Source organism: Schistocerca nitens, unplaced genomic scaffold, assembly GCF_023898315.1.
Source record: "Schistocerca nitens isolate TAMUIC-IGC-003100 unplaced genomic scaffold, iqSchNite1.1 HiC_scaffold_351, whole genome shotgun sequence".
Classification (NCBI taxonomy): Eukaryota; Metazoa; Arthropoda; class Insecta; order Orthoptera; family Acrididae; genus Schistocerca; species Schistocerca nitens.
In genome coordinates this window covers 304,148-323,208 of record NW_026045885.1, presented here as the reverse complement: position 1 = coordinate 323,208, position 19,061 = coordinate 304,148, and the positions used below count along the sequence as shown (strand labels likewise).

At 43.7% G+C, this 19,061-nt stretch overlaps 1 protein-coding gene across 1 annotated transcript in view; it reads right to left on the bottom strand.

Annotated features, from left to right (window-relative positions):
• Positions 1 to 3,177: 3,177 nt before the first annotated feature.
• Positions 3,178 to 19,061, bottom strand: part of LOC126228021 (myrosinase 1-like) — a 116,223-nt gene continuing 100,339 nt past the window's right edge. The window contains exons 7-10 of the mRNA XM_049942266.1: positions 16,962 to 17,110; positions 10,244 to 10,378; positions 3,595 to 3,701; positions 3,178 to 3,334 (exon numbers count right to left, since the gene is read on the bottom strand). Coding sequence (XP_049798223.1) covers positions 3,208 to 3,334; positions 3,595 to 3,701; positions 10,244 to 10,378; positions 16,962 to 17,110 — 518 coding nt within the window. The 3' untranslated portion in view covers positions 3,178 to 3,207. The remainder of the gene's footprint in view (positions 3,335 to 3,594; positions 3,702 to 10,243; positions 10,379 to 16,961; positions 17,111 to 19,061) is intronic.

Here is a 19,061-nt window from a genome sequence, read left to right as displayed (position 1 = left end):
TCATTTATTATTTTAAATCATTCGTGATTTTTTGTTCCGCTTGTTGTAAGTACCATTAGGTACCGGAAATCCATTTTAAGTTATAGACACTTCTACTTCATCAATAACATACAGTTACAATCGTAGTCGTGTCTGTAAACGTTTACATTAATACCTGAAACTTAAAGTCTTTGCATTATACGTTGGAAATTGTTCATTTTCTAGTTCTCGTTCTGGGAGTAACATATCTGCGACGATGTGTATCGTTTTGCTCCGGTTGGGCGGAGCATCTTGCTGATCAGGCGTGGAGCGGGGACTATGTGTCGGGATATTCGCAGGTTTTAAGCTCATGTATTCATTGGTGCCACCAGAGTCCAGTTATTGACAAAGTATTATATTTAATAGGGGATGTGTGATAGATTTGCTGTGATCGGCATGCTTATAAAGTTTGTGTTGGGGCGTAACGTTACTGTGGTCATTGTTACGACATGTGCGAAGAAAATGACATGTCTGGTCTTAAAGGGAGGTATGGATTTGACTTGGGAAATGGTGACAGCCGTTAGAGGGATGAAGGATATTATGTTGATAGTTATGTCCACTCACAGGAGGGATACAGATATTGATATTTTCAGTTAAAATGGAGGGAAAATATTTCCAGATTTTTATTTAAATGGAAATATGATTGATTCTCGAAAGAAACATAATTTCATTATTTCTGAGAGTGTGACATTTTAAAATGAATTGTTGCCTTGGTATTCAAGTTATGGAATGATATCTTAGCGTGGTTGCGATGTGGGGAAGTTACCTCTGATTAACAAGAGTGTAAACATTATATCTCTGAAAGTGTGACGTAAAATAAATATTATTTAAAAGTACAGACAAGCCCAATGCAGTTTGCTGGTTCTGCGCAGTCCGATTGTGGTTTCCAATTGGAGAGACATGTGGTATAATTCATAACGGCGACTGGTATTTATTTTCAATAAAAGATTCAATATTGTTGTTAGGCCGTTGTTTAGCGAGGCTCACTGTTGTGTAATAGAGATATAGACTGGAAGATTTAGTTTGTGGCAGTGAGTTGTGGGATCGAGTCTCTGATTTTCTGTCCAACGTATACTATAGTGTATAGTATTTTCCACTGATGCTGAGATTTTCTTCGGTGGTAGTGATTCGTACGCACTTTGTTGTCAGATGCATTATTAATTCATTCTCATCATATTCCAGTTGCTACCACTAGCCCGTCAAACCGGAAATAGTGTCTGTGGAAATTCTGTAGTCCACAACATTTTCGTAGTGGTACGTAGCGTGGCCTGTATCGTGAGAATTTCAACATACAAGTTAAAGCGTCCACGTTCTGACTGGACAGACGCTACTTCCAATACAGATGTTAACACCCGCTGGTTATCTTATGCGTAGTCTTACCTGTAAAGTCGAGTGACGTATTTCCGCAATAGAGCTAACACAGCAGATTCTTGTGTTGTGCTTTCTGAGTACAACTGAGCGAAACTAAGGTGCTGATTGCTGCTGTGCGTCGTCGTTCTCCCCTTACTTGCCACTGCGCATGTGTAGTGTCTAATCGTTTTGTTATTTCTATTAGGGTGGTCGTGTCTATAGGGTGGCGTATTACAAGTTGCGTCTCTTCTCCGAAGAGATGAGCTTGTACTATTCCCTCTCTAGACAGGCAATAACATTATTGCCACGCACTTAATGTCAGTGGTTGTAAATACCTATTTCATAATTTTCATAGCAACGGCAAGCGTCCACAGAAAATACCCCTACCATTATTATTACTGAGTGACTGGTTATTAATACGCCTGAGTATAAATTCTTTTTGGTTTATTGAGTTACGTCTTACCTTCTCTCAAAACAGCATAGAGCACTATTCACTCTTTGTGAAAATTGTGTAGGTAATTTTTGTAGCAAATCATTCCACTCAAAAATCTTCCATATTTTATATCTGACATATCACGGAATAGTTTTTATCTTCTTCCGTAATTTCATTCTTTCTTTCTAAATTTCGTAATATTTGGAATAAACAATCCATACACGATCCACGAGATTGTATTATTCTGTATCCAAATATCGCAACTCGGGCAAGGCTCCCAGTTACTTAGCGAGAGTTAAGCAGTCTGTGCGATTTTCAGTGAAGTTACGGATTGTTCAGACTTCGTTAGGTGTCAGGTAAACATAAAGCGGTACCTTTAGATGGCGAGAACTCCTTTTTATCGCAGTTCAGTTAAAATAATACAGAGTAACTGAAATTCACGTGAACATTAGTTAATCCGAACGTCAGCTACGTTTTACTACCACAGGTGACCCATTTCCTTCCAAAGAGGGTAATGGTGGTTGAATGAGGCGGATGTTATTGAGGACTATTAATACATCCGGAAACGGGCGTTATCGTGTATTTTTCTGCCTGTGCGCATGACGCACCCACTGTTTCCTTGCGTTTGTCGCTTGATGCCTTGGGCGATCAGCGGTAGCCTGTCCTGCGCGAAGAGAAGTTTGTAATGTAGTAAAGTGAGGCAGCTGCAGCCGCCGTTTTGATGTCATTTTATTACACTCCAGCCAGTTCGGTGACTCCGTACACCATCTTCAGCCCTTAACTGAAGCTGAGGCGTTGAACTTCAATAGTTTAAGCGATCCCATCAGTGGCGAACATCTATGAACTGGCTTCCGTACAATACTGTAAAAGCGATGTTGTATCAGTAGCCGTCATCTACCAGGTCAACTTGAATTGTTCGTTGACGGTCGCAGATACAACATCGGTTTTACAGTGTTGTACGGAAGCCAGTTCATAGATGTTTGTCACTGATGAGAGCGCTTAAGCGATTGAAGTTCAACGCCTCAGCTTCAGTTAAGGCCTGAAGATGGTGTAATGAGTCGCCGAAACTGGTTGCAGTATGATAAAATAACATCAAATCGATGGTTGCAAGTGTTTCATTTCATAATATAAGTGAACGACTAAAGTACCGCATATCGTCAATCGCAAGGAGATACACACAAGAACTAGAAGTTCGTAAGGTTGTAATACTTCCAGGCGCCAAAGCTGCGCGTATAAACTGAGTGGTTTTGGATAAGCTGGCGGAGGGTGATGTAGCTCAACGTTTGTGTCGATTATAGATAGTCAAACATTTGAGAAAGGTTTGCTCCTATTTTAGGGAACCTTGTTTCATGATAATAGTGAAAAAACAGAATGGGTTAATACCAACAATAGCTTTATTTCACCATCTATATCATATATTTAGCAGGAAGAGTTTTTGTTCTGAATATCTCCTCTAAAAATCTACTAGATGCCTTGGGAGTCCTCTTCCGATCCGGATCAGTGATATCCACGTAGTGAAGTCCAAATCTCGTCCTTGAAACACAAAAAAACACAGTTTCAGTACATTATACAAAATTTGTCTTTCTGATCAAATAGTTTGTTCTGTATGTTAGTGAATTTACCAGTTTCAAAATTACTAAAACAGCACAATCGTCTCACCACTATGTAAACTTTTAGCGTTATTTAGGTAACAATGTTCCTTAATGCTTAGAAATTAATTAACTTATATAAACCCCGATGAGGATCACGCTGAACATAATGTTAGTTGCAATCAGTAGTCTAAGATAGCTTACGTGAAACCGGTGCCCCACTCGAAGTTATCCAGAAGACTCCATGCAGTGTAGCCTATTACAGGGACGCCGTCCTCATTCATAGCGTTCAGCATCTCCGCCAAGTAGGCCTGGCGAAAAGAAAAACAGTTAAATGTAGGTGATTTGCCCCGCTTGGCTAACGAATGTTTGCTGTATAGTTTGGAAGTACGAGAGAATCTACATTTGGTGTAATTAAAATTCCAAGCTCTTGTCATCAAGTGTGAGGAGAGAATCGTAAATTTTTCTGGTGTCTTATAAATGTTTAGTGGGCTATCCAAGCCATCCATCCTCACAGCTTGGCCAGGCCAGTACCTCATCTGCTTACTTCCAGGAATGTTGATTCTGGAGTTATGCAGGAGAACGTCTGTGAAATTTGGAAGTAAAGAGAGAGGTAACGGTCGAACTGAAGCTTTGGGGGAGTATTGTGGATTGTGCTTGGATAGCAGAGCCGCTGAAGCAATTGCGCGCCAAATCCAGAGGTCTCAGGTTCAAGTTCCACCCCGGTACACAGTTTTGGCCTGCCCTGACGTTTGAGATTAGCGCATACTCCGCTGCAGGACGGAAATTCATTCCGTCACGCACTATGATGCGTTTACTGCAGTTGGGACATGCGTTATCAGCGAATAATTATCCACAATATACTACCATTCACGTATCATCAGTGATGGAGTAGCCACCATAAAGTTGGTGGATGAACAAGCTACAGCAAGAGAGGTTTCCTTAATGTAACAGACGAAAACTGTTTTTGCAGTTATCAGCAAGTCTCTCTGAGATGCAACGTCAGCAGCCGCTACAGTATGGGACTATTCTGAGTCACCTTAAGAAAAGAAATGAATGAAATTTTCACTCTACAGCGGAGTGTGCGCTGATATGAAACTTCCTGGCAGATTAAAACTGTGTGCCCGACCGAGACTCGAACTCGGGACCTTTGCCTGGCGGAATTAAAGCTGTGAGGACGGGGCGTGAGTCGTGCTTGGGTAGCAGTCGGTAGAGCACTTGCCCGCGAAAGGCAAAGGTGCCGAGTATGAGTCTCGGTCCGGCACACTGTTTTAATCTGCCAGGAAGCTTCAAAAGAAAGGAAGTTGCTCACCGTCTCTCTTTATGAGGATTGGATCTCTCATCAGGTTTATAGTGCTTTCCTGATGTTGGAGTATTTGTAAAAGACATAAACATATATTCATTCGATCGAAACAAGTGTTTGGCTTCGACAGTACAACAGGGTTTGGAGCAGTTCAGAATTCGAGTTCAGATCGTTCTGAATACTCGTTTGGGGTGTAAAGAACGCTGCATGGAACAATTTCCGATGCAGTTGCATACATCAAGCCGAAACAAAAATGCTGACAGTAAAACTGGTGTCGACGCAATGAATCAAAAAGCTCCACCATGCCGAAAATATACAGTTTTCGCTTAGTAAGATAACAAAAAATTAACGTACAGTGTATTTCACATTTCATGTTACACACTTCTAAAGGCTGTAGATGGCAGTTAGTAGAGTAAGTTTTAATGGGAACCCATGTTCACAAACGCCATCCAGCCTGGTTGCAATGGCTCTGAGCACTATGGGACTTAACATCTGAGGTCATCAGTTCCCTAGAACTTAGAACTACTTAAACCTAAGTAACCTAAGGACATCACACACATCCATGCCCGTGGCAGGATTCGAACCTGCGACCGTAGCAGCGGCGCGGTTCCGGACTGAAGCGCCTAGAACCGCTCGGCCACAACGGCCGGCGGCAGACTGGTAAAACAGGACAGGCGGCGAACTCCGGCGGAACTAACATCAAACTTGAATACTGGCCAGAGCACAAGTCTGTCTGAACATACAGCGCGCCGAATACTCCTAACTACGGGCCTTCGCAGACGACGACCAGTGCATGTGCCAATGTTAACACCATGACGTCGGCAACTACGACAGAAAGGGGCACGTGACCATCGGCACTGGATGTTGGCGCACAGGCAAAGCATTGCGTGGTCTGGTGAATCCCGATCTCCTTGACATCTGTACAGCGGGACGGAGACAAGTTGGTGGGGGCTCCATTATGCTCTGGGGAAAACTGACGAGGGCATCCAGGGTCCAGTGGCGCTCACAAGGTATCATGACGACCTAGGAGTATCGTACACTGGTTGCAGACAACTTATATCCCTTAATGACGATGTTGTTTCCCGACGGCAGTGGTATTTTTCAAGAAGATAATGTCAGAAGGCCGAGAGTGGGATGGAGTGGTTCGAAAAACAAAATAGCGAGTTCCAATTGATATGCTGGCTCCACATCTCCCTAGTTATGAACCCGATCGAACCCACCTGGCACGTGATTGAACGTGGCGTCAGAGCTGATCGGCCGGCCGGTGTGGCCGAGCGGTTCTAGGTGCTCCAGTCTGGAACCGCGCGACCGCTACGACCACAGGTTCGAATCCTGCCTTGGGCATGGATGTGTGTGATGTCCTTAGGTTAGGTGTAAGTAGTTCTAGGGGACTGATGACCTCAGAAGCTAAGTCCCATAGTGCTCAGAGGCATTTGAACCATTTGAAGAGCTGATCGACTTCCTCCCCGGAATTCACGGGAATTATGTGACTTGAGTGTGCACTTGTGGTGCGAGCTCCTCCAGCGAGCTACCAGGGCCTCACCCCTTCCATGCCACGACGTGTCGCCGCTGTTACCTGTGGCAAAGATGGACGTAGCGGCTATTAGGTAGGTGGTCATAATGATCTGGTTGATGAGTTTATAGACAGGGCAATTCCGTGATGACCTCATAATCTTTGAAGGACGATGGAGACGGATAAATTCATCACTTAGAAGTAAGAGTCCCTGGTTCGGAAAGTTGCAAGTGAAAATCATTGTGATACCTCCAACAGTGGAATACATGTACGGGTACTGTAGTTGCTGAGAATGTAGGGTAGACAGCTTTTAGAGGTGTGACTAGGGCCTCCCGACGGTTGGACCGTTCGCCGGGTGCAAGTCTTTCGATTTGACACCACTTAGGCGACTTGCGCGTCGATGGGTTATAAATGACGATGATTAGGACGACACAACACCCACTCCCTGAGCGGAGAAAATCTCCAACCCAGCCGGGAATCGAACTCGGGCCCTTAGGAATGACATTCTGTCGCGCTGACCACTCAGCTACCGGGGCCGGATACTTTTAGAAGTGGTATCACGGACCAAGACAAGGAAAAACGTCTAGTAGACATGGGCACTAAAATGCATACAGGAGGAGCTATGACGACTTGTTCATCTGCGCTAGTGTGAAACACGTCTCCTCCATTGAACAAGGGCTCATAGCACCTCAGGTAGGCATTTTAGGGTCCATGTTACCAGACGTTTCTTCTTCTGAAATTTGCCTACCTTACATTCTTAGCAACAACAATACCGGTACATGTATTCCACTGTATGAGGTACCACAATGATTTCCGCTTGTCACTTTCACCTCATTTGTTTCCGAACCAAGGACTCTCACCTTAAATTGATATATTTATCCTTGAGAGTTTGTAGCGTCATCACGGAATAACCCTTATACAGGGTGTTACAAAAAGGTACGGCCAAACTTACAGGAAACATTCCTCACACACACACACACACACACACACACACACACACAAAGAAAGAAAATGTGTTATGTGGACATGTGTCCGGAAACGCTTACTTTCCATGTTAGAGCTCATTTTATTACTTCTCTTCAAATCACATTAATCATGGAATGGAAACACACAGCAACAGAACGTACCAGCGTGACTTCAAACACTTTGTTACAGGAAATGTTCAAAATGTCCTCCGTTAGCGAGGATACATGCATCCACCCTCCGTCGCATGGAATCCCTGATGCGCTGTTGCAGCCCTGGAGAATGGCGTATTGTATCACAGCCGTCCACAATACGAGCACGAAGAGTCTCTACATTTGGTACCGGGGATGCGTAGACAAGAGCTTTCAAATGCCCCCATAAATGAAAGTCAAGAGGGTTGAGGTCAGGAGAGCGTGGAGGCCATGGAATTGGTCCGCCTCTACCAATCCATTGGTCACCGAATCTGTTGTTGAGAAGCGTACGAACACTTCGACTGAAATGTGTAGGAGCTCCATCATGCATGAACCACACGTTGTGTCGTGCTTGTAAAGGTACATGTTCTAGCAGCACAGGTAGAGTATCCCGTATGAAATCATGATAACGTGCTCCATTGAGCGTAGGTGGACGAAACTAAAATGAGCTCTAACATGGAAATCAAGCGTTTCCGGACACATGTCCACATAACATCTTTTCTTTATTTGTGTGTGAGGAATGTTTCCTGAAAGTTTGGCCGTACCTTTTTGTAACACCCTGTATATATATATTTACAGGCGCCGGCGTCTCTAAGTTCTGCGCTCTGTAGCGTCGCTGGATCACGTTTCTGGACTTGGGTTCCTATGTGAAACTTGATGTACTAAGTCCCCTCTACAACCTCTAGAAGTGTGTAACATGAATTGAGAAACGCCCTGAGGAATGTAAGTGGAATCTCTACCTATTTTCATGGAAATATGAATATGGTGTCCCCCGTTTTTCTTCGGCCTAGTAAATCGATTGTGCATCTTTCTCGTGTGGATGGTTAGAGATCTGCAAGAAAAACTGACGGTAAAATCTGGTGACGTGCACCTACCTTCTCCTATCAAACAGCAAAAACTGAGCTTATCATCTCCGTCCGGCTAGGCGATCGCTTGTACTCCTCATTATTCGGGACTCTGCAGAGAGATTTGGGGCGACACCGGCTCATAGATTGCTGAACGGCACCATCTCTCAACTCCCTTCCTACCAACAACTGAGGATTAAATTTGTTTCCACAAGAAAGAATCGAACCGGCTACTCTCGAGTCACCCGCCACTGCTTCCTTCATGGAGCTTGCCTTCAAAAGTGACTATTTCTGTACTTGCTGGTTGCAAGGAGGATACACTCGTCGTGACATAACTGTACTTCAGCGAGACCCACGACGAATACGTATCTGCAGGTTTCAATCTACACACAATTCGTAGGATCATCGCCGTTACCAACTGATATTCTGAAAAATTACGTAACTCCGAAAAAATGATAATGCAAACCATTATCTAATTTAAAAAATGCTCTTTAGCGGCCATTGAATGGAGTATTTTGATAGTAGTTTTTACGAGTTATGGACAAATACGTCGAGGAACATAGACAAAAGTGCCTGCTGATGATATCATCATGCAGCCACTGTGGTCCATGCCGCCGAAAGTTGCACCATTTTGTCGAAAGTGATCACATCGCCAGCGAATGCAGCAGCTGAACAAGCTAGGAGAAGCATTTTGCAGAGAAGGCGACTTGCAGTACCGCAAGAGATAGCCATAAAGCTCAGCGATTTTTCTGTTCTCAACAACAAGAGATTCAGGAACGGCGAATAGGAAATCGATGAAACACGCAACAACACACGGGGTGTTAATTTTCTCCAAAAAAGCCTCCCTCCATGCGAGAACACGTATCAATGGAAAGAGACATGGTTTTGCAAGATTATTCAGTATACAATGTGAAAGGTATCACCGTCTCCACTCTCAAAAGAGGCCTGGAGTACGGTTGAGGTATTACAGTCACCTTCCAGTTCCAAAAAGAATTTGTGGTAGTATTAGATTGCCGTGCAACTCAGAAACCACTGCATTGAACTCATCCACCTGCAGCTTTTACCACCTGCAAAGGACTACATATGACGTCTTTTGGCCCCGTTGCTGATAAGCCATCCACCTCCATGTACATCAGATCTACACTGCGCTGTGACATCTGCTTTCTGTGCTGTACGTAGAGGTTTTATACGACATTAAGCCTCGTACTATGAGCTGAGGAGAAGAACCTCCCGTAATTTTGACCCACAAGGGTCCATTGCTGTAAGTAGCGTTCCGCAGCTGTCGGTCGCTTCTGTCACGGTGGGCGACAAAAGTGACGAAGATTCACTGGTCATTCCAGTGATGTGAAACGTGTCGTTGTGGCGCCTGTAACAAGGTAATGCGTGTGAACCTTACACACGTACCGCATTTTTTTATGTGACGAACCGAGAATGACGGTTTCTTCAGTGAGTTATCATTCACCTCTCAGTATTAGTTTCTCGAATTATGAATTCTGTAAACTATCAGAGAGCGCTGGCCAAGTTCCTGTAAGCCATGCCGTTCTAACAGGCTGAAAGTGATCAATATCTCGCATGATGAGTTTACTATTAGAACGAAGTGAAGCTCCTATCTCTCTCAGTATTAGTTTCTCGAATTATGAATTCTGTAAACTATCAGAGAGCGCTGGCCAAGTTCCTGTAAGCCATGCCCTTCTAACAGGCTGAAAGTGATCAATATCTCGCATGATATTACAACGAAGTGAAGCTCCTATCTCAGTCATGTTCGAAATGAAGCGAGATAAGGTGTTAATGTATCAAATGCCACGATCTCAATGAACTGAGTATTTTTTGTATGAATTGCTGATAACCGTGCAATACGTAAATTATTGCACTGGTCACGATGAGTGAGGAGAGGAATAACATGAAAAATTAACAACACTCTCGCAAAAAGTAGGGCGTGTGTCGCCGAAGATCGACGCCACGTCGTTATGTCGCCATGAAACTAGAGGCAAGTGGTTTCGCGTGTACGTCGAAATGCGCGTCAGCTTGAGACACGTACACCGTAGTAGTCTATTCGCCCCTGGTCGTCCAGCTCTCCCGTGTCGGACCAGCCGTTCTCCATGACGAAGATGGGGTAGCCTGGGTACTGCTGCACCAGCCAGTTGAGCGTCTTGCGGAAGCCCCACGGTACACTCTGCAAAAAGACAAATCACACGTAAGTACACAGGCTAGTGATTGGCTGTCATCATCATTTGGCGTGGAAATTCTATATTGTCAGTTACAGTCTACACAAATTAATAAGTAGCTGAAGAGAACGTGCTACAAATAATTTCCAGTAAAAGATCTACTGAAACAAAGCTTCAATTTTAAATGGCTACAGAAATGTTTAACGCTTTCGACTCTGACGCTCTTCCGAGAGAGATCACCAGCGCATGCGACTATTCTTCCTCACTGCATTCGTAAGGCGTAGTTCACTTTCAAGAAAGGCAGCTAATTGTTGCGCACTGTGGGTCAAAGTCGCCCAGAGGACAGAATTCCAGGATACAAAGAAACACGAAAGAAAGTACTAACCTGACTGTAGGAGATGTTGAAAGTGACCACCTGACGCTCTTGGGAGCTGGTCAGAAAATTGCCGAAGGCGGATGGACGCTGGACTGCTGGCATTGCTGCAGTCTCATCCGAAATGTCCTGCTGCAGGACCATGAGGGTTGTTCGGATACAACTTAGACTTGGGGGCTCCCGGCAGAAAGTAGTCGCACGCTGACATGACCTGTGTGGCCACCCGACTGACCTTTGACACAGTCTTCACGCCTGACACAGTTAGCAAAGTGCTACAAGGTTCGGCCGGTTGTATGGGCAGTTGCTCCATCCTGTTGCAGATAACTGTAGGTCTTTTCCTTCTCCGTTAATGCTGCCACAAATGATGTCCAATCGCATCCTGGCCACTTTTATTTGCCCCACCCTGCATTTTCTAAATTGGGGGGACGGGGTACTAGTTCATTGATGTTTTCATGAAAGACTATAACGATCACTACATGAAAGACTATTCACTGTCACTGTGAAGAATACCTTAGACCGTTTTATAACCATAGGCTGTTGGAGCTTTCTCACATTTCTAACAGACTGCCGGATCTCGGTGCTCTTCGTGTTGTCCATTAATCTTGTGGCGCTGCCGAAGCATAAAAACGTAAGTCGAGATTGAACAGATCGCTAGTTTTCAACCGAAAGAAAGTAGTCTTAAGTCACGTGGACGAGCGGTTAAAGGCGCTACAGTCTGGAACCGTACGACCGTTACGGTCACAGGTTCGAATCCTGCCTCGGGCATGGATGTGTGTGATGTCCTTAGGTTAGTTAGGTTTAAGTAGGTGCAAATGGCTCTGAGCACTATGGGACTCAACTGCTGAGGTCATTAGTCCCCTAGAACTTAGAACTAGTTAAACCTAACTAACCTAAGGACATTACAAACATCCATGCCCGAGGCAGGATTCGAACCTGCGACCGTAGCGGTCTTGCGGTTCCAGACTGCAGCGCCTTTAACCGCACGGCCACTTCGGCCGGCAGGTTTAAGTAGTTCTAAGTTCTAGGGGACTTATGACCGCAGCAGTTGAGTCCCATAGTGCTCAGAGCCATTTGAACCATTTTTTTCTTAAGTCACGTAAGTGAAGCGTTTAAACTTTGGCTGACTTTAATTACCGCATGACTGCATTAGGCACATACAGGGCTTTCATAAGTATCGACTGTGCTGATGAAGAGATGAAGACTTTCTAGTCGGTTTCAGAAGTAGCAGGTCTCATATGACGTTGATGCTTACTTCAATCACTTGACGCGAACGGCAAAATGTCTTTTAAAACGCTTAACGCCCATCTTCCTTATAACTGTCCAACGGGGCCAGAGCGCTGGTTCCAGTCGTCCCAGCAACGCGTTAGACTGCAGTGGTGTGTTGAACATCGTGACCGCGACCATCGGCCGGTGTACATGGTGATTCTGTGACATCAGTGCCGAGCGACGGGATGCTCAGCGAATGCTACTACAGTAAAACTTAAACTCCGCCCAAACAGGTCCAACGGTACCGACCGGCCGCCATGTCATCCTCACGACCCTATTCTGTATCGTTCATGCCGATCGGTGTAGTAGGTTAGTCTCGGTAGTGACGTCATTTTCGGTTCTTTATCGAAATATCCTATTCAGTAAGCTTCTGAGACTTGTTACCAGACGGTCCTCCCACCGATTTTAAGACAATTGTACCGAGAGGTTTTGGATTTCGGTCTGGCACTGTCGATCAGTGAGCTGTGGTTTATGTACACCTATAATTTGTTATTTTAAACATATTTAGCGGTTTTAGCTTTGGATTTAGTGATTGTGTTACTAAAGAATCACCAGAGGACGCATCCGGTTGGAAAGTGAGTTCATAATTGACTATTTTCCTTTGTTAGAAATATGGTTAGGTTAGGTTGTTACTGAGAATGATTACAGCCAAAAAAACAAAACTTTTCGGTCAATATTTTCTCAAAATACGTGTTATCTTTATGCAAATAAAAGTTTAAAGAACATTAAATATCAAGACATCGGCTCTGCTTACGTATATTACATGAGTGTGAACTGACGTCACTAGTGCCTTTGTGTACATTTCCCCACAATTGGGTTAGTTAGTAATTATCGAAACGTGTTTACAACTTTCAAGTAACAATAGAAAGCAAATATGTGAAGAGATGCAAAAGTTTTTTTTTTTCCTCTTCATATATGCGACACGTTCTGAGGCATTGTCATTCGTGTAAGTTAAGATTTTTCTGCAGTATTCGTTATTACGTACATGTAAGAGCGCACTTCTTCAGTAATGATTTCGTGATTTCTGTGTGTTTAAAATACGAAATATGAAATTGTTGGAGATGAAATTGCTGTGAGTGAAGCAGCCGACAGTGACCTTCATATTTTTTCTTGTCAGAAATAATTCACCATTTTTTCCGAATATGTAGCGACTTCCGAGTATGCGGTTAGACAGAAATCTAAGAGCACAATTTAAATTACTGGGAAAGTAACTAGAAGCAGTCATCTTCATAATCTTGCTTGTAACAAGTATTTATCTGCGATCGAATCCTCAACCACTGTAGACGGAGATGAAAGATCTCTGCCGTAATATTGTCAGACTGTAGCACAATATACGAAACATTTTCATTCATGAGATGCATGTTATAAAGTTCAACGAACTGCAGGAACTCTCGAAAATGCGGTTTTTTTTTTCAATTTTGTTTTTAAGACCCAAACAGTTGACGCATCATATAGGGAAGTGGGTTGCTTAATCATTTGGATATCTAGGAGCGTGTTATAACCACATTCTGTTTACCTTCCTATTCTTTGAAACTCTCAGAATCAGTTTTTCGGGTGTTTTTATATATGTATTAGTACAATGTGGTACTACACACTATTCCTAACTCATTCAACCTGGCATTGTGTTTTGAATTTTACGTTTCAGAAAATAACATGATATAATGCTGCATTTACAATCTGCAGAATACAGTCAAGTACGCTATCGTTATTATGCATGCATGGAAACATGCGGTCAGAGAAACTGTAAAAATTTTTATGCATTTCAGCTGAGAATTATGGACATGGATATACTGCGCCTGATACTGTTAAGGAGGAGGCAAGAGCGATGATGGCGGGCACGTCAGTTCGATGGAATGCGGCGTCATGCGTTATGGCAACGCAAACGCAATTTTCAGTACTTGGAAGAATAGCGCGCCTGCGTCGTCTGCTAACTGCTTTGTGGTGGTGGCGCTGTGCGCGCTGCAGTGCGCATGCGCGGATCTGTGGCCGCTTGCTTTTGATTGGCTTGTGCGACACGAACCGACAACAGCGCTTCGGTTCTCTAGGCCCGGACGGTATCGCTACCAAAATGCATACTGAATAACGCAGAGACTTTAATTCGAGTACTAGACCGTTCGGTGCTATTGAGTACCGAAATGGGCACAATGGCGGAAAGATACAGAATAGGCACCCAATTCACGAGCGTCGCTGGAAGTGGATATGGAGGGGCATGTGGTCAGTACACCTCTCTCCCGGCCGTATGTCAGTTTATGAGACCGGAGCCGCTATTTCTCAACCAAGCAGCTCCTCAGTTTGTCTCACGAGGGCTGAGTGCACTGCTCTTACCAACAGCGCTCGGCATACTGGATGGCCACCCATTCAAGTGCCAGCCCAGCCCGACAGCGCTTAACTTCCGTGAAATGAAATGACGGGAACCGGTGTTACCAGTGCGGCAAAGCCGTTATGCTATTACCATACTGTGCTTTTTTTTCTTTATTACTTAAATTATCCGAGCGATACCTTTAGCAAGAATTCATATGTCCAGGAGAGAATCTCTCTCACAGTTTGTCAGGAAGTCGCATTACGCTAAGAAGTATGTTGAAGAGTAACAATACTTATTCTTTAATGATATGACGTAGGTGAAGATTTGCTATTCGTTCTCAATATAACGAATTTTGGTTTTGATTTTTCTAATATTTACGTCGTCGGAAAATCTCCTTTAAAGTAAAAGAGACCAAAGTTATACATTTACAAGCACTATAATGAGTCTCCAAAAAAATTGGGAACTGCATTTTATTGCTGTGTAATTTATCTTGCGCAAAAAGAGGTAAATTACATTAACACCGGAGTTCAGCTGACAATTTCATGTTAGACTGTATTCCTGCTTTTCTTCTGCAACTTTTAGTAATTTTCATGCATTACTCAAATTTTTTAAGTGGTGTAATTCTTCTCTAATATTATTTGTCTGCAAGGTCGATAAATAATTCGTCTGTATTCCTTACCTAACTGCTGCAGATTGTGAACTGAAGAGACAGTAACTATTAATCTAATCTATAAAAGAAGCAAGGGATGCTGATCTGGGTGCCTTTAGTCAATGTAAACTTGTTTGATTTTCCAAATATCTTATTTACTGAAACGTTTCTGTATATTAAGCAATGAAAGCTGCATAAGACTCATAGATACCGTTGTTGTTGTTGTTGTTGTGGTCTTCAGTCCAGAGATTGGTTTGATGCAGCTCTCGACGCTACTCTATCCTGTGCAACCTTCTGAATCTGCTTAGTGTTTCATCTCTTGGTCTCCCTCTACGATTTTTACCCTCCACGCTGCCCTCCAGTACTAAATTGGTGATCCCTTCATGCCTCAGAACATGTCATACCAACCTATCCTTTCTTCTAGTCAAGTTGTGCCACAAATTCCTTTTCTCCTCAATTCTACTCAGTACCTCCTCATTAGTTACGTGATGTATCCCTCTTCAGAAACGCTTTTCTTGCAATAGCCAGTCTACATTTCATATCCTCTCTACTGCGACCATCATCAGTTATTTTGCTCCTCGAATAGAAAAACTCGTCTACTACTTTAATTGTCTCATTTCCCAATCTATTTCCCTCTGCATCACCTGATTTAATCAGACTACACTCCATTATCCTTGTTTTGTTTATGTTGATGTTCATCTTATATCCTTTCAACATACTGCCTGTTCCTTTCAACTGCTCTTCCTGGTCCTCTGCTGTCTCTGACAGAATTACAAACTTCAAAGTTTTTATTTCTCCTCCAGGGTTTTTAATTTCTAGCCCATTTTTTTTTTGTTTCCTTCACTGCTTGCTCAATATACAGATTGAATAACATCGGGGATAGGCTACAACCCTGTCTCACTCCCTTCCCAACTACTACTTCCCTTTCATGCCCCTCGAGTTTTATAACTGTTATCTGGTTTGTGTACAAATTGTAAATAGCCCTTCGTTCCCTGTATTTGACCCCTTGCCACATTCAGAATTTGAAAGAGAGTCTGCCAGTCAAAATTTTCAAAAGTTTTCTCTGAGTCTGCAAATGCTAGAAACATATGTTTACCTATCTTCTAAGAGGAGACGTAGTGTCAGTATTGCCTCACGTGTTCCTACATTTCTACTGAATACAAACTAAGGTCGGCTTCTACCACTTTTTTCCATTCGTCTGTAAAGAATTCGTGATACTATTTTGCAACCGTGACTTATTAAGCTGATAGTTCGGTAATTTTCACACCTGCCAACACCTGTTTTCTTTGGGATTTGAATTATTATGTTCTTCTTGAAGTCTCAGGGTATTTCGCCTGTCTCATACATCTTGCTCACCACATGGTAGAATTTTGTCAGGGTTGGCTCTCCGAATGCTAATGGAATGTTGTCTACTCCCGGGGCCTTGTTTCGACTTAGGTCTTTCAGTGCTCTGTCTCATTCTTCACGCAGTATCATATCTCCCATATCATCTTTACTTACGTCCTCTTCGATTTCCGTAATATCCGTACATCTCCCTTGTATAGAGCCTCTATATACTCCTTCCATCTTTCTGCTTTCCCTTCTTTGCTTAGAACTGATTTTCCACCTGAGCTCTTGATATTCATACAAATGGTTCTCTTTTCTCCAAAGGTCTCTTTAATTTTCCTGTAGGCATTATCTGTCGTACACCTAGTAATATATGCCTCTACATCCTTACATTTGCCTTCTAGCCTTTCCTGCTTAGCCATTTTGCACCTTCTGTCGATCTCATTTTTGAGACGTTTGTATTGCTTTTTGCCTGCTTCAGATACTGTTAGAAAAACTTAAATCGCCCGAGAGATCTGTGTCTCGCTGCTATTCAACATTTATTTTGAGTTATCTCCGTCGGAAGCGACCTAAGGAGTCCAAAGTGGACACAACGTCGACACCTGACACAATGGAGAGACAGTAAGGAAAGATTTCGGCAGGGGTGTAGGTGTAGACTTATGGTAGAGTACGGACCCTGAGCCAGGAAGAGGCAGCGAGCGGATAGTCCGTGTAGTCGCCGGCCACGGCGCCAGCGTCTAGGTCCATGGACGGGTTGGAGCCGCTGACGCCCTCGGTGGTGGGGTAGCTGGTGTAGTGGTTCAGCCCGAAGAAGTCCGCCGTCCCTGCGACAGGATGAGAAACATTCAGGAGGGACTAGCGAACATTTGGCTGAAGCGTAAGTGCAAGATTACAATAAATAAAATTACTGTGTGATACAATGCTACGTAACTCACCGCATTTTCATACGTCTTATGTAACAAAATTCAGTTCTGAAGCAACATAAGATACATTTTCCACCATTACACAAAATTACCTGATACTGTTTGTCCTTTTTCGTATCACGCCCTTTTGTTACATTTACTTTATCAGTTTTCTCCCTATGGTTAAAGTTTTTTGTATTTGGTTCCTGTCTTAGAAATTATACCCAGCTTTATTAATGTGTGTTGTAAGTAAGAAACATCTTTTATCCGCAAAGGCTTATAGGAAACAATTACAGTTTTGTAATCCTCTGATAGAACGGCGTCCTTTGGTGTACATCCCAATAATATACACTACTGGCCATTAAAATAGCTACACTTCGAAGATGACGTGCTACAGACGCGAAATTTAACGGACAGGAAGAAGATGCTGTGATATGCAAATGATTAGCTTTTCAGAGCATTCACACAATGTTGGCGCCGGTGGCGACACCTACAACGTGCTGACATGAGGAAAGCTTATAGCCGTCTTCTCATACACAAACAGCAGTTGACCGGCGTTCCGTGGTAAATTGTTGTTGTGATGCCTCGTGTAAGGAGGAGAAATGCGAACCATCACGTTTCCGACTTTGATAAAGGTCGGATTGTAGCCCATCGCGATTGTGCTGGATCCCAAGAGCCTCGTATCACTAGCAGTCGAGATGATAGTCATTTTATCCGCATGCTGTAACGGATCGTGCCGCCACGTCTCCATCCCTGATTCAACAGATTGGGACGTTTGCAAGACAACAACCATCTCCACGAACAGTTCGACGACGTTTGCAGCAGCATGGACTATCAGCTCGGAGACCATGCCTGCGGTTACCCTTGACGCTGCATGACACACAGGAGCGCCTGCGGTGGTGCACTCAACGACGAACCTGGGTGCACGAATGGCAAAACGTCATATTTTCGGATGAATCCAGGTTCGTTCTGTTTACAGCATCATGATGGTCGCATCCGTGTTTGGCGACATCGCGTTGAACACATGTCTGAAGCGTGTATTCGTCATCGCCATACTGGCGTATCGCCCAGCGTGATGGTATGGGGTGCCATTGGTTACACGTCTCGGTCACCTCTTGTTCGCATTGACGGCACTTTAACAGTGGACGTTACATTGCAGATGTGTTACGGCCCGTGGCTCGACCCTTCATTCGATCCCTACGAAACCCTACATTTCTGCAGGATAATGCACGATCACATGTTGCAGGTCCTGTACGGGCCTTTCTGGATACAAAAAATGTTCGACTGCTGCCCTGGCCAGCACATTCTCCAGATCTCTCACCAATTGAAAACGTCTGGTCAATGGTGGCCGAGCAACTAGCTCGTCACAATACGCCAGTCACTACTCTTCATGAACTGTGGTATGGTGTTGAAGCTGCATGGGCAGCTGTACCTGTACACGCCATCCAAGCTCTGTTTGACTCAATACCCAGGCGTATCAAGGCCGGTATTATGGCCAGAGGTGGTTGTTCTGGGTACTGATGGCTCAGGATCTATGCAGCCAAATTGCGTGTATATGTAATCACATGTCAGTTCTAGTATAATATATTTGTCCAATGCATACCCGTTTATATCTGTATTTCTTCTTGGTGTACCAATTTTAATGGCCAGTAGTGCACTTAGATTTTTATTCTGGCACTTTTTTAAAGTGATTCGTTTTAGCCTCTTTCCATTCCGTTCAACCCTGTTCAGTCATAGCGTTCCAAATTAACGACGATACGAAACTGCAGTGTCTGTTTTGTTAAGAAGAACGATGCATTGTGTCTTCGGACATGCGTGCATCTCGGAAGGAACGTTGCAACGTTGTTCTTAACAACACAGGTATTGCAATATC